The sequence below is a fragment of the Lentinus tigrinus genome, assembly GCF_003813185.1.
Source record: "Lentinus tigrinus ALCF2SS1-7 unplaced genomic scaffold L226scaffold_17, whole genome shotgun sequence".
In the NCBI taxonomy this organism is placed as follows: domain Eukaryota; kingdom Fungi; phylum Basidiomycota; class Agaricomycetes; order Polyporales; family Polyporaceae; genus Lentinus; species Lentinus tigrinus.
The window spans coordinates 145,674-158,007 of NW_027137926.1; the positions used below are offsets into that span (position 1 = coordinate 145,674).

General features: G+C 57.2%; 4 protein-coding genes across 4 annotated transcripts; 2 read left to right on the forward strand and 2 right to left on the reverse strand.

The window, feature by feature from the left end:
• Window positions 1-1,471: 1,471 nt before the first annotated feature.
• Window positions 1,472-4,186, forward strand: L226DRAFT_536164 (uncharacterized protein). The gene is made up of 6 exons (XM_067681057.1): window positions 1,472-2,010; window positions 2,078-2,147; window positions 2,200-2,306; window positions 2,743-2,977; window positions 3,038-3,683; window positions 3,744-4,186. Exons 1-6 carry the CDS (start codon window positions 1,536-1,538, stop codon window positions 3,819-3,821), a joined length of 1,611 nt encoding a protein of 536 aa, XP_067534055.1. The 5' UTR covers window positions 1,472-1,535; the 3' UTR covers window positions 3,822-4,186.
• A 96-nt stretch (window positions 4,187-4,282) lies between these two features.
• On the reverse strand, window positions 4,283-6,126 carry L226DRAFT_100700 (uncharacterized protein). The gene is made up of 4 exons (XM_067672056.1): window positions 5,901-6,126; window positions 5,431-5,805; window positions 4,399-5,132; window positions 4,283-4,332 (listed from the first exon to the last, which is right to left on the reverse strand). The coding sequence occupies exons 1-3, from the start codon at window positions 6,071-6,073 to the stop codon at window positions 4,424-4,426; spliced, it is 1,257 nt and encodes a 418-aa protein (XP_067534056.1). The 5' UTR covers window positions 6,074-6,126; the 3' UTR covers window positions 4,283-4,332; window positions 4,399-4,423.
• A 1,320-nt stretch (window positions 6,127-7,446) lies between these two features.
• L226DRAFT_536166 (LETM1-domain-containing protein) lies at window positions 7,447-10,095 on the reverse strand. Its single transcript, XM_067681058.1, has 6 exons — window positions 9,588-10,095; window positions 9,391-9,534; window positions 8,725-9,339; window positions 8,473-8,655; window positions 7,681-8,137; window positions 7,447-7,609 (listed from the first exon to the last, which is right to left on the reverse strand). Exons 1-6 carry the CDS (start codon window positions 10,008-10,010, stop codon window positions 7,515-7,517), a joined length of 1,917 nt encoding a protein of 638 aa, XP_067534057.1. The 5' UTR covers window positions 10,011-10,095; the 3' UTR covers window positions 7,447-7,514.
• Window positions 10,096-10,172: 77 nt separating this feature from the next.
• Window positions 10,173-12,313, forward strand: L226DRAFT_553635 (uncharacterized protein). The gene is made up of 6 exons (XM_067682942.1): window positions 10,173-10,583; window positions 10,666-11,289; window positions 11,348-11,385; window positions 11,446-11,510; window positions 11,567-11,691; window positions 11,759-12,313. Exons 1-6 carry the CDS (start codon window positions 10,220-10,222, stop codon window positions 11,917-11,919), a joined length of 1,377 nt encoding a protein of 458 aa, XP_067534058.1. The 5' UTR covers window positions 10,173-10,219; the 3' UTR covers window positions 11,920-12,313.
• The last annotated feature ends 21 nt before the right edge of the window (window positions 12,314-12,334 follow it).

A 12,334-nucleotide genomic window follows, 5' to 3' on the forward strand; every position in this document is an offset into this window, starting at 1 on the left:
ATCAGATTGGCTCAGAACCGCGTCGGGTATTGTCAAAGGTCCCGTCAGCTTCTTAATGCTCGTCTGCCGAATTGGGGCTGTGACCGCTCGAGAAGTGCTTCATTTCACCCGCACATGGCCATGCAACTGCAGCGTTCACGCTATCCTCCGTAGCCAGTCGGACCACCCGGAGTCACTTTACTGTAGCTCAATCGACGTCGGGTCTTGCACGAGATCCGAGCCGCATACCTGTCAGGACACTGGATGTTCGGTCTGTATGTCCGATGATGAGTCTGTCTCGTATCCTTCCGTTATCAAGGAGATCACGACAAGGAGGTAGCTGGGTACTTGAGTTTAGCGAGCACGAAGACAGGCATTGTCAGATGGAGTTCTCATTAGCTCATAGGGCTTCCTAGGTCACTTCGGTTCTGTTCGTGGCCGATTCTTCGCGCGGTGTGCGGCATTGGGGTGCATTCATGTCAGCAGTACCCGCTCATTGTCAGCAGGCCCTCATTCAGGGCACAGCGCTCCAGCAGCAATTGACTTACCCCGAGGCGACGTCTACTCCATGAGATGATACACCTGTTCACCATCTGGGCATTGGACCCTTTAGTTCGCCTTCGTGGAGTGGAGTTCCGAGAGAATGCATCCTGGATCATGTTGTGAACGTTGGAGGGTACCGGGCAAGAGCTCTGGGGGAGCATGCAGCAGTAATGTAGCGAGATTGCGGTGCTTGGTGTCATTCTTTCGAAGAAGGCAAGAGGCCCATGCAGCGGGAGTTCCGATGTAGGTCATGATCGCTCATGGTGGTTACGACTAAATGAGTGAAGGGGCTGTCGGAGAGCGCAATATACGCTGACGATCTTAGTGCAACGGTCACACAAGGCGTGACAGACACGAGGATGACACGCTCCACTGACAGTATGCTTCTCGGGGCTAGTAAGGATATGTAGCTTCGCGGACAGATAAGGAGAGTCCAGTTCCTGGTTAACCACAGTCGCCGGTCCAGCTTCGCCAGGGAAGGTTTGATTCCTGGACTTGGTGGCCGTACGGCTACCGCGCGGAACACTCAATATAGTCCAATGACCCTGCAGAGCGCGTCGATCCCACATTTGCGGAGTTTACACTACGCGAAATGATGTGGATGCTGCCAAGAAGTACGAAACGCAGGTCCCTAGGTTTTTGCTAGGAGCCAATGAGTCCTCTTGAGCAGTGAGTGCCGAAGAGTATGACGCAGAGGATGAAGTGAGTGACTGCATGACCTATTGCGCATTGGCGTGGCATGTCGTTGTCAATTTTCTGCCATCTATTGCAGCTACTGCACCCGGTGGGTGTCGACCTGAGACCTAGGCCGCGACGACTTCGGTTTTTTTTATAGACGGGCCGATGGACCGGGAGTCATGTGTGCTGCGGCTGGACTGGAACATCAGTTCCTCCGTTTGCGATGGAAATTGTGGGAAAAAAAAACATGGGCTGTTGAGCGGGAAGGACAAGCCATCGTGAGTGCTGGGGCAGTGCCGCGAGACAGATCAGTGGGCGGCTGTGGCTCTGAATTGATGGGACACAGCTTGCAACGCTCGCAACGGCGCCTGCGCAGTCCCTCCATCAAGAAGTCAAGACATGTCGCTGTACTCGCCGCAGTCGCCGCCCTTGCTCCGCTCCTCGTCGTCCCTCCCGTCCTCGCCATGCCTGTCCTGCCCATGAGCCTCAAGGATGGCAACGGCCATCCAGCGAAGCACGATAACACCCTCATGTTCCTCCGATTCGTCGCCAGAAGATACCTCATCTTCGGACTAACAGGCTTCGTGGCCTTCACGCTTCTTCTCCGCATGCTCTACTTCCGCCCTGAGGTCATCTCAGAATCTCCCATTGCTGGTCAGGAACGCACATCCTCAAGGTGGGAAGGCCAGAGATTACCGCCGCTGTACCCGCAGTACCACGAGTACGAGCTCCGGCTGCCTCAGCACCATTGGCATGCGTCATCGCACGAGGCGGAGCCCAAGTTCTTCTTCGTCCCGGGGCACAGTCGAGGTATGATCTACAGCTCCTTTCATGCATTCCTGGGAACCGTCGTCGAGCTTGCGGGGTTGTTGGACAGGTTCCGGATGGGGTAACATCATGCAGGAGATCCTGCTGAACGCGTATCTGGCATACAAGACAAATAGAGCGTGCGTGTCCCTTCTTCGCTTCGCTTGGCAGCGTAATAGAGCTGGCATTTAGCTTTGTCTTCTATAACTACACCTGGAACGATAACCCGAACGAGGACTATTCCGATTACTCTGGGAAGCCTATTCCATCGCGCGTTCCTCTGACGGCGCTTATTCGAGGTGAGTAAACTTTGGCAATGAGTACTCTGGCATGCTCGATGTAGTTGGTCCGCATACGTGTCTGAGGGGAAGGTATTGGAGGAGCGTTGCTCATTCACGCCACAAATGTCACCGGTGAGCGCCTCGTAGACATCGCTGTCAGTTTGGAATATCCTTGTTCCATGGTATTGGGATGCTAGCTCCGTTTGGGCTTGTCGAACCCCTGGCCATGGCATCTTAATAACGCAACGAGGTGTTTCACATAGAGCAACGTTGCTCGTTCACGAGTGTATCTGCGGACTTGCTGTGATCCGAGACGGTGTTGCTGTACAGCTGTCAGTCAACTGGATCGTTCATTCTGAACTCTCCCATGAGGTTTTACTTGTTCTCATTTTTCGATTGTGTTTTGTTCTCGGCCCCTCTCTACGAACACTCACACATGGACCACGTATACCAGGTCCCATAGTTGGCGAACCCTTCCCGCCCGGTTTACACGCGCCTCCCGCCATCGCAGAGCAGTACTGGCACGCAGTATGCGACGGTCGCACCACCTCCATCGACCGCGAAAGTCTGCACAAGGATATCGGCTCATGGATGATGGAGCCTGTCACGAGGGCGTGGGTAGCCAAGCTCGCCGACGTCGACGACCAGTGCGTTGCAGTCTCCGAAGGCTCAAACATCTACGACTGGGTGTAAGCAGACTGTCATAGCCTCCACTCTCATGATACGTACCTGACGGCCTCGCGTGACAGAACGTTTGGCGACCGCCACGCCCTGCACGAAGTCTGGCCCGACTTCGCTGCCTCCCCTATCCTCACGCACTTCGGCTGGTCCCCACTGGTCGAGCTCGCCTTCGACAACAACCGCGAAGTGATCTCGCCCACGACCGTTTTTGAGCCCCCGCTCTCCTCGATCCCCTACACGTCCAACGCGGAGCGGTACACGCAGCTCAAAGGCCTGCTCGTGCTGCACCTCCGGCGGGGCGACTACGAGGGGCACTGCGAGCACCTCGCCAAGTGGTCGAGCTCATTCCTCGCCTTCAACGGCCTCCCGCAGCTCGAGCAGTTCGACCCGCCCGAGGGTGGCAGCTGGGGCGAGAACACGCCCGAGAACTACGCGATCTACCGCCAGCATTGCTACCCGAGCGTCGAGCAGATCGTCGAGCGCGTGCGCGAGGTGCAGAAGAGCGAGGCCGCGCACGGGCTGGACAAAGTCTACATCATGACGAACGGCGCCGTTGAGTGGGTCGAGGAGCTCAAGGCTACGCTCAAGGACGCGGGCGGCTTCAAGCACGTGGCGAGCAGCCGGGACTTGGTGCTCAACTGGGAGCAGAAATACGTCGCGCAGGCGATGGATATGCTTGTTGGGCAGCGCGCACAGGTCTTTATCGGCAACGGGGTACGCCATCAACTCTACTTGAGCCAGGTCGCAGAGGCTGACTGACGAGTTGCATTGCAGTGGTCGAGTCTTACTGGTGGCATCGTCGTGATGCGGATGGCCAACCGCTTCCACCCGGACACGACGCGCTTCTTCTAAGGGGATCTGCTTGCCATCCGCTTGCCCCAGAACGATGGGTGCTCACCTCGAGCCTACGTGTATGACCTCAAAATGGTAGGACGGCATGACCATGCCACGGACAGCACGGATACATACCTATATATACCCGAGATTCCCCGATTGTACTCGGTGACCACAGGTCGCATTATGATATAACTAACGGGGTGGAGTATGCCTTACAACCTACATGTATGCTAGACCGGGGCATTCCCAACGCCTGGGCTGGGTGTAGACACATTTATGCTGCTAGTACAGGACTGGGAGGTAATGGAGCAGATCATGAGTTACAACACCGCGTGGATGTATGTGGATGGATGCCAATGCAGGAGATAATGCAGATGCAGTCAAGAGTTAGTCGGAGATAGAGGTAAGGAAACAAGGATGATTCGAAGAGAGACGGTGGAGAGTGTCAGTGGTAAGTGAGCGCATATACGTAGTCTTCAGTCTACTAGTTGGTCCCGTCATTCCATAACTTCACACAGGTCTTAATCTGCAATGCCAACAGTGAGCCTCGTGTCCAAGACGCATACGTGAACCTCAGGAGATCTAGACTCACCACGTTACAACAACAATTCCCGACATTACTTCGTAGTGGGGTCTTTCCAGTCCTCCACTGCGACGCCCATATACTGTGGGAGGTGCTTCCACACGTCTCTGCGGACCTCCAGATCGCGCGCATGCAGCATCGCCCTGCACGGCTCGCACAGCGGCCAGAGCTCGACGACGTCCTCGATCCAGTGCTCCCACGAGTCCAGCGCCGCGTACCCGGCAATGTCGCCAATCGGGTCTTTCTGCAGCCCGTCGAGCATCATGCCGAGGATCTCGCGCATCGCACGCTCGCATCCCTTGTTCACGCACTGCGCGCTCGGGTGCGGCTTGCAGATGCTGCACGCCCCGCGCGTGCTCGCGCGCACGAGCTCCGTGCGCCCGCGGAGGACGAGCTCGAGGTCGCGCTGCTCGAGGCGCTCTGTGGTGCCGTCGGAGCGTTCGACCCCAGCAGTAAGCTCCGTGTCGAGCTGGCAGCAGAGGTAGAGCGCGGTGGGGAGGACCGAGTCGGTGTGCGTGAGGCGGGCGAGGTTCACCGCGGCGATCGCGTCGGGGGGCGTGATGTGCAGGAAGAGGTTGCCGTCGGCGCCGGCTACGTCCCAGGTGGCGAGGTCGTTGGTGAAGTAGAGCTTGAGGTGCTGCATGGAGCGGGCGTGGACGTCCTCGACGTGGTACTTGTGGGACATGCGGATGAGCGCGGCGAGCTCGGCGAACTCCATGCGTTCGTTTGGGACGACCGGGAAACTGTGCGGCGAGCAAGGTTAGGTTCTGTCATGGAAACATGCATGGTGGGAGGTTAAGAGGAAATGAATGTCATGTCGCCATGGTGAGTTATGACAGAAAATGAACCACCACCAAGTGTTCACGTGCGTATGTGAATCGCAGCAGTGGAGGGGGGAGGCCGTCGAGAACAAGAGGTACGGACGAGCTCGAGGGGAAAGGAGAGAGGAAAGAGGAAAAGAAGTGAGAACGTCGAAGGTTCGAACCAAGGAAGCCAGCAAGCTAATCAAAAGGACTGAAGCATGAGAAGGAGATGACGCACTTTCGAAGTCCGCACAGGGCACGGAGCAAGTAACGGAGGTCATCTGGCGGGTCCGAGATGTGCACGACAGGGCAGCTCTCCATCGTCTCCGCGTTCGAGGGCTGGGCCATCGCAAAAAGATCCCTGAATATGACCGAATGCCTGGTAAGGAGGCCGCGGTAGACGCGGAAGGCGACGTCGCGACAGAGCAGGATGATGTTTCCGTCGTCGAACCAAAGGTCGGGATCGCGCTTGACGGTGGCATTGAGGGACATCGTTGCGAGCTCAGAAGGAAGAGCAGTCGCATGGTCGGCGATGTTGACTCGCCATCGCTTGACGACGCCATTCGTGGGGCTGCTGGGGCCGTTCAGAATGCCATTGCTGCCCATCAAATCTCTGCGGGCACGGGTGGCACGAAAGAGCGAGAAAGGCATCAGTGTCTGCCGTCGTTGACCCAGCTCGTTGTGTGAGGAAAGGCGGAGTAGACGTACGGGGTCTTGCTCCTGCTTGAACTTGCGAGATGCTCGTCCGGGGCGATGTGATGGGTAAGATGCTCAAGGTCGGTCTCGATGGGGGACTGAGGCCAGTCGGCAGGGATGTTTGGAGAGGGCGTCCTGCTGGGGAGGGGCGTTATACGCTGGAGGACGGCCTTGCGGAGGCTCATTCCAGGCGGCGAAAGGGACGTGTCCGTGGGCAGAGCGAGCTTGTCAAACGCTGTCGCCGCGCGCAGGAGACTCACAGCCCCACCAACCGTGTTATTGTCTCGCACCACGTGATCGAGTTTTGCCCTAATCAGGCACCTTCAACCACCCAGGACTCGGTCCGACGCGTCTCAAACAGGAGTCTATCGTTCAGAAACAGGCGAACTATTACTGTGCACTAGATTAGCACTGCCATATACTCCAGATACATTCGTGGTTCGGGTAAGACATGATGACAGCGAAACAACAGCGAGACCGCAATCATACAACAGCTTTGCTCTCTTCCAACAGCCAACGCATCGCATCAACGTCCATGGGAATCCGGTCGGGTTGGTCAGTAAATTGGATAGTGTACTAAATACCGGACTTCTCTTGCAAGACCGAGGCAAGCTCCCAGCAGCAAGGGCCCTCGTCTGTGACGCACGTGAACTGGACGTTAAAGAGGTTGCTTGGATTCTTGAGTAGATCCTCCACCCGAGACTTGGTAAGTCGAGACGGGCTAGGAGGAGTGGGGGCCTATGAACAGGCGGGGGTCCTCCGAGAGGTAGGTTCTGGTTTACACCCTGAGCAGACATGAATTGATCCACCCACGTCATGTGACTTCATACAAGCCACGCGTATTAGCGTACAGCTAACCAGATGGAACTCACAGATTGTGGATGCGCATGTCAAGCTTATCCTGGGCGTCGGGGAAGTCCAAATAGCCGAGGTTCACCTTGTATTCGGTGAAGACAAGCTGAGCGGACAGAGCGCAGTGCATGCGGAAGACACGACTACGACACTAGCAACTCCATGTCAGGTCGCCCGCAGGAAGACGAGGAAGGAAGACGCACTCTTCAATCGTCAAAGTGGACTTGCTGCTCAGTTTATTGATCTCCTCATCAACCTTGTTCAGATACTCGTCCGGGTCTGCCCCAAGTGGAACGAGGGAGTAAGGGGCGTGGCTTTCCACGGCCTGTGGATGCTGCTGGAACATATTCACGGCACTGTCGCGACTCAGCGGCTGGGTTGAGAGACGCATAATGCGAGTCCTCCGTGAACAAGTTCATGTAGTTGGCGAGGCGAGTGGCATGAGCTTCGATGGTCCGAGATGAGGGGCAAGTTGTTAATTTGTATTGTTGAATCGCGCTCATAATGACGAGAGGAAACGATGGCAAGGAGTACAGACATTGGAGGCAGAGACGAGAAGACGGTAAGCCGAAAATGACTCGCCTTTCCTTTCGGAGTTTAAACTCCATTGTAATCGGCGTCTGGTAGATATGTCCGGAATAGGAAACCAATTCTGACCCTGGGCTAATTTGTCCATCGTGTTGAATCGTGTTGAGGTCAGACGTGTAGTCTATGCAAACGTCTGGGATTGAGATAATATATAGGATGTACGATATACGGTAGCAGCGTGTCCCATTACTCCTGTATAATATCCTCCTTCCTTGGCTTCGAGTTCTTGATCTCGCGGCCCTGCCCAATAAGGCTCTGCGCCTCGTCGTCCAATAGGATACCTGTCATCCGCCAACCACCGTAAGCCCGACCATCCAGCCACTCACAAGCATTAAAGCAAAGGACGACGTACCAAGGCCCTCCTCACGCACAAGTCCAAGGACGTGCTCGAGCTCGACATACCCGTCCTTGTCGACATCCAGCTTCTCGATGACCTTGTGCCCAACCTCCTCGTCCGGCTTGTGCTTGATGACCGCGAGCGCCTTCTCCAGGTCCTCGACCGAAATCCGCCCATCGGGCGTGCACGAGATCATCTGCAGCGACGAGCCGACTCTGGAGTCGTACGCGTCCAGCTGCTTGTCGATTTTCTCGAGCATCGTCCGGATGCGCTTCGTCAGCGCGCCAGATGGCGACTTCGGATCCTCCTCGGCCTGCAGGTTCTCCTCCATGAGCGCGCGCAGCTCGTCCCGCTCCTTGAGCACGGAGGACTTGGCGGAGAGGATCGAGAGCGCTTCGGCGAGTTCCTTGAGCTGTTCCGTGGTCATGCGGGCATCTGCCTCTGCAGCGGCCTCTGCCTCTTCGGGTAGGAGCTGTGAAGACGCGTGTGAGCACAGGGGGAACATAGCAGTGACATATTAGTAAAGGGAGGAAGACGACGGCATGCGAGATCACCCCTCCTCGTAAAGAGCGATGGAGATGGACGGTACAAAGACTGCTGTCTCCACGCACAATCGGACCGAGCAACGAAATGCCGTTATGGTGACGGCGGTGATCCAGCGGGACATACTCGTGAAACAACCACCCCGCCAACGAAGCAAGCTCTCTGTTTCACTGAAACAGAATGCTCTGGGAACGGAGCTTGTCCGCCGCGTCACGTACGACCGGACCGAGAATTGAATAATGGGACCCTGAAAGTGAGACATACCTCAGACTCAGGCAGCAAAGACTCCGCCAAGCGCGCCTCCTCCTCCTTCTTGGCGCGCCTGGCGTCCTCCTCGCGCTGTTCCTGTTCCTGCTCGTCCTGGATGAGTTCTTCCTGCTGCTTGAGCACCTCAAGCTTCTGCTTGTAGCTGGCCTGGTCGTCCACCTCGAGCTCCGCCTCGTTCAGCTGTACGCATCATCATCAACGTCAGCGCCCCTCCTTTGCAGCACTAGCATGTAATCTCGCTCTACTCACCAAGTTGTCCGGCAGACCACAGAGCACGGCCTCAAGACTCTGAATGATGGCAGTCTTGCCGTCCTCGTCCATACCAGGCTGCTTGTCGAACTGGAACGCACGCGCCAAGACCAGAAGAACACCGCTGACACGCTTGTACAAGTGTAGATCAATCCAAGTCGCGAGCTCCTCGCGCAAGCGCGCAGGAGAGACACCGAAAGTCCGGATACCACGGCTCTGGCACGCCGCCTGGAGCTCCGCAGTGCTCAGCTCGTCGATGCCCTCCATCGCAATAACCTCGTCGTCGCGCCTGAGCTGGAGCAGCCGCGCGCGGATGTTTCCACGCAGGAAGTTGTCCGTGCCGAACGCGTTGATGCCCATGTAACGGCAGGTCGAGACGAGCTGCGGACGGGACAGGTTGTCGAGCGTGAGGTCGTCGTCGAAGAGGCGCGCGACGTTGATGACGTCCGTGGCCGAAGGCCGCTCGCCAGTAGACCGGACCTTGCGGAAAAACTCCTTGAATGCCTCGCTGCCGACGATGTGTGCGTTCGCTTTCAGACCGGATTCGCGGAGGGTCTCCTGAAGGAACTTGGCCATCTCGAGACGGACACGGAGCAGCTTGCGCTGCTTCTCTTCCTGCGGGCCAATCAGGAACGTCGGAAAGGTAAAATGGCAAAGTGGGCTCACCGCTGCGAACTTGTCCTCAAAGGTAGACGGAAGCGCGTTGGGGAAGACCTTGAGCACTACCGGGATGAGCAGCTCCATGAAAGGGACAATCACGAAGACAGCGAACGGAATGAGTCGCAACAGATCTTGCGTGGTGCGCTTGAGCTATATCTGCGATGAGAAGGGCGTCGTAGTGCAGTGTCCGACGCGCTTCGTACCTGTCTCCGCTCTCGCCGTGTCAAGCTATCGCCATGCAGGAGCTTCCACTGGAGCCGCGCGGAGATGCGGACCTCAGCAGCTAGCAGCTTGCTTCCATGCCAGTAGTGCTGGGCTTCGTGCTTGACCTTCTTCCAGATGCGCGTCGCGAGCGGAGCCTCCTCTTTGGGCGCGGGCGGGAGGGGCTTGTCTCCGCCAGCGGTGGACGCGTCGTTCTGGGACGAGGAGGACTGGATGTGCCGCTCTAGGCTCGGACCGTTCGCATTGGAGTGTTTTGTGTGGGGATAAGCATAGAGAGGGTGTACGGGAAGACGCGAGTGCTGGGACGAGAGGGCGTATGTGCGTACGCTGACGAGGAGGTGAGGGTGTCGGCTACAGGTGCGCAGAAGGACAGCGGGCGGGGCGCGCGGGAGCCATAGGGACATGGGGGGAAGCCAGCGTTGTCGTCGTCGTCGTCGTTGTCCTCAGCGTCGGGAAGCCGTGCTCAGTACTATAAGTCTCGGTTTACAGGACGATGACGCATCGGGACGGCACCTCGGTTTCGAAAATGCGGTCTCTTGTTTGCCCGTATTTGGCATGTGCGTCTACTCTCTGCTCATTGACTCGCGCGAGTTAACCTCGACAACCATCGACTATGACCGTTTCTGTAGCCTCGACATCCTCCTCTGCGGGCGACATCCACGACCCAACAAGCCAAGCGTACAAGAAAGCTCGCCGCAAACACTGGAAGTCCACCCGCAACAGGCCTGATCACGTCGACGCCGACTGGACACCCTTTCGCGCTGCAGAGAAGAAATACAAAGCCAAGTTCCCTCCCCCGGACCTCTCTTCCGTCCTCGATCTCGCCACTGCGGACCCTTCACGAGCGGAGGAGGCCGCGCGCGGCGGATGGCGGGGCCGTGCAGACGCGGTGCAATGCACGGAGATCCCTCTGCACGACGGAACAGAAGCGGCAAGTACAGGCGGACGGAAGGCGTACACCTTTCCGGGCACACCTGGTGCGCGTTCGCATGTGAGCTATGGTTCTGGCTGTACGTATTCATGCTGTTTGCGTCTTTTCTTCGACGCGGAATATATCAGGACTTGTTCTCCTCCCATCTTTCGTGCCGCATGATCAGCAGAGGCAGCTCGTCCGCTGGGCTCTCAGTGAACACGCGCGATGTCCGAACGAGACCAACCTCGACACCCACTATCTTCTGCCGACGAATGGCCTATGGAATGAGTATCTGCACGTACGGAAAGGTGAGATCGAGGATGCCGAGATCCTCCCTCGCGTAGCGCTTCAATCACCTCCTGGAGTTGGGGCGCGTTCGGAAACGACCTCCACCAATGAGCAGGCTCTCATACAAGCGGAACCACCCGGCCCTCGAAAGCTCATCTCAAACAAGCCAGCAAGCCCGGATAACTACGCCGAATTCGCGCGCACACCGAAACTCCCTGCACCCCCGTCCCAGACTCTCCGTCCCGTCCCGATATCCTCCCTGATCCCCAAGCTACGATGGGCAAATATCGGGTGGTACTATCACTGGGGAACCAAGCAGTATGACTTCACGCGAGGCCCGGGTGAGATCGCTGGGCTCGTACGGAGCGTGTGCAGACGGGCTGTGGAACAGATTCCCTGGGCGAAGGTGTTTCCTGTCGGAGAGGCTGAGGAGGGATGGGGTGATGCTGGCCCAGACTGGATGCACTGGAAGGAGACATATGGTGGGCACAGAGCTGAGCTCCTAGGTCGCACAAGACAGGTTGCTGACCTTGAATATAGAGCCAGATGCGGGGATCGTGAACTTCTACCAGACAAAGGTAACTCACCCCCATGCTTTCACTTCAGGAGGAGCGTAGGACTAACGACCATACCCGTAGGACACGCTCATGGCGCACGTCGACCGCTCCGAAATCTGTGCGACTTCGTCGCTAGTCTCCATGTCGTAAGTAGTAGTGTCGGTGACGCCAACGGCACCAGATGTCTGACCCTAGGATGCAGTCTCGGTTGTGCAGCCATCTTCCTGATCGGAGGCCTCACTCGCGACGACCCTCCTACTCCGATCCTCCTCCGCTCCGGGGACATCGTCGTGATGTCCGGACCCGCATGTCGACGGGCATACCATGGTACGTTGCTTATCTTCCACTGAGAAGTCTCCTCGCTCAGGGATTATCTTACGCTCGCATCGCGCAGGCGTCCCGCGGATACTTGAAGGCACGCTCCCACCTCACCTCGAGGGTGGCTCCGATGCGGACTGGGAGTACTACGAAGAGTACCTGCGCGGTACAAGGATCAATGTGAACGTCAGGCAGGTGTTCCCCAAGGGGTTCAACCCGCTTACGGAAGGGCGGTAGTCTTGCGGATGGGTCGATTGTTCATGTGCACTCAGCCTCCGAGTCCCAGGGCCAACTTCGCTTGCAAGTCGTAAACGATACTTACCATGATGACTCGAGAAATGCTTTGAAGATGATCAGCTCATATGTTAACTTCCTCAGCTAACAGAGAAAATGCTGAGAGCCTAGCTTTCACGTCTTTCTCCCTCAGTAGAAAGCATCGAGAGTCCTCATCGTCAACATGAAGCTTATGGGGCTAAGGACCAGGTCGGAGTCGGATGGCGCGAAGCCACAGGAGCGGCGGCCCGGGGTCCCGGGCGCTTGAGTTTGGGCACCGCGGCTCTTCGGCCTGTTGTGCCGGACAGCTCAGGAGACACTGTATACCTCCTCACCTCCACCACTATAGTATCCCAACATCGTATTGAGAATTGCTCAC

What these genes read in the sequence shown, in the direction of transcription:
- L226DRAFT_536164 (XM_067681057.1), top strand. Translation starts at nt 1,536, where the DNA reads ATGGGACACAGCTTGCAACGCTCGCAACGGCGCCTGCGCAGTCCCTCC. An exon ending in CGTCCCGGGGCACAGTCGAG is followed by an intron (nt 2,011 to 2,077) that starts GTATGATCTACA and finishes GTTGTTGGACAG; the next exon opens with GTTCCGGATGGGGTAACATC. An exon ending in TCAAACATCTACGACTGGGT is followed by an intron (nt 2,978 to 3,037) that starts GTAAGCAGACTG and finishes CTCGCGTGACAG; the next exon opens with AACGTTTGGCGACCGCCACG.
- L226DRAFT_100700 (XM_067672056.1), bottom strand. Translation starts at nt 6,073, where the DNA reads ATGAGCCTCCGCAAGGCCGTCCTCCAGCGTATAACGCCCCTCCCCAGC. An exon ending in TCAAGCAGGAGCAAGACCCC is followed by an intron (nt 5,806 to 5,900) that starts GTACGTCTACTC and finishes CCGTGCCCGCAG; the next exon opens with AGATTTGATGGGCAGCAATG. An exon ending in GCCCTGTGCGGACTTCGAAA is followed by an intron (nt 5,133 to 5,430) that starts GTGCGTCATCTC and finishes CTCGCCGCACAG; the next exon opens with TTTCCCGGTCGTCCCAAACG.
- L226DRAFT_536166 (XM_067681058.1), bottom strand. Translation starts at nt 10,010, where the DNA reads ATGTCCCTATGGCTCCCGCGCGCCCCGCCCGCTGTCCTTCTGCGCACC. An exon ending in TTGAGGACAAGTTCGCAGCG is followed by an intron (nt 9,340 to 9,390) that starts GTGAGCCCACTT and finishes ATTGGCCCGCAG; the next exon opens with GAAGAGAAGCAGCGCAAGCT. An exon ending in CTTTGCTGCCTGAGTCTGAG is followed by an intron (nt 8,138 to 8,472) that starts GTATGTCTCACT and finishes GCGTCTTCACAG; the next exon opens with CTCCTACCCGAAGAGGCAGA.
- L226DRAFT_553635 (XM_067682942.1), top strand. Translation starts at nt 10,220, where the DNA reads ATGACCGTTTCTGTAGCCTCGACATCCTCCTCTGCGGGCGACATCCAC. An exon ending in CACCTTTCCGGGCACACCTG is followed by an intron (nt 10,584 to 10,665) that starts GTGCGCGTTCGC and finishes GGAATATATCAG; the next exon opens with GACTTGTTCTCCTCCCATCT. An exon ending in TGAACTTCTACCAGACAAAG is followed by an intron (nt 11,386 to 11,445) that starts GTAACTCACCCC and finishes CCATACCCGTAG; the next exon opens with GACACGCTCATGGCGCACGT.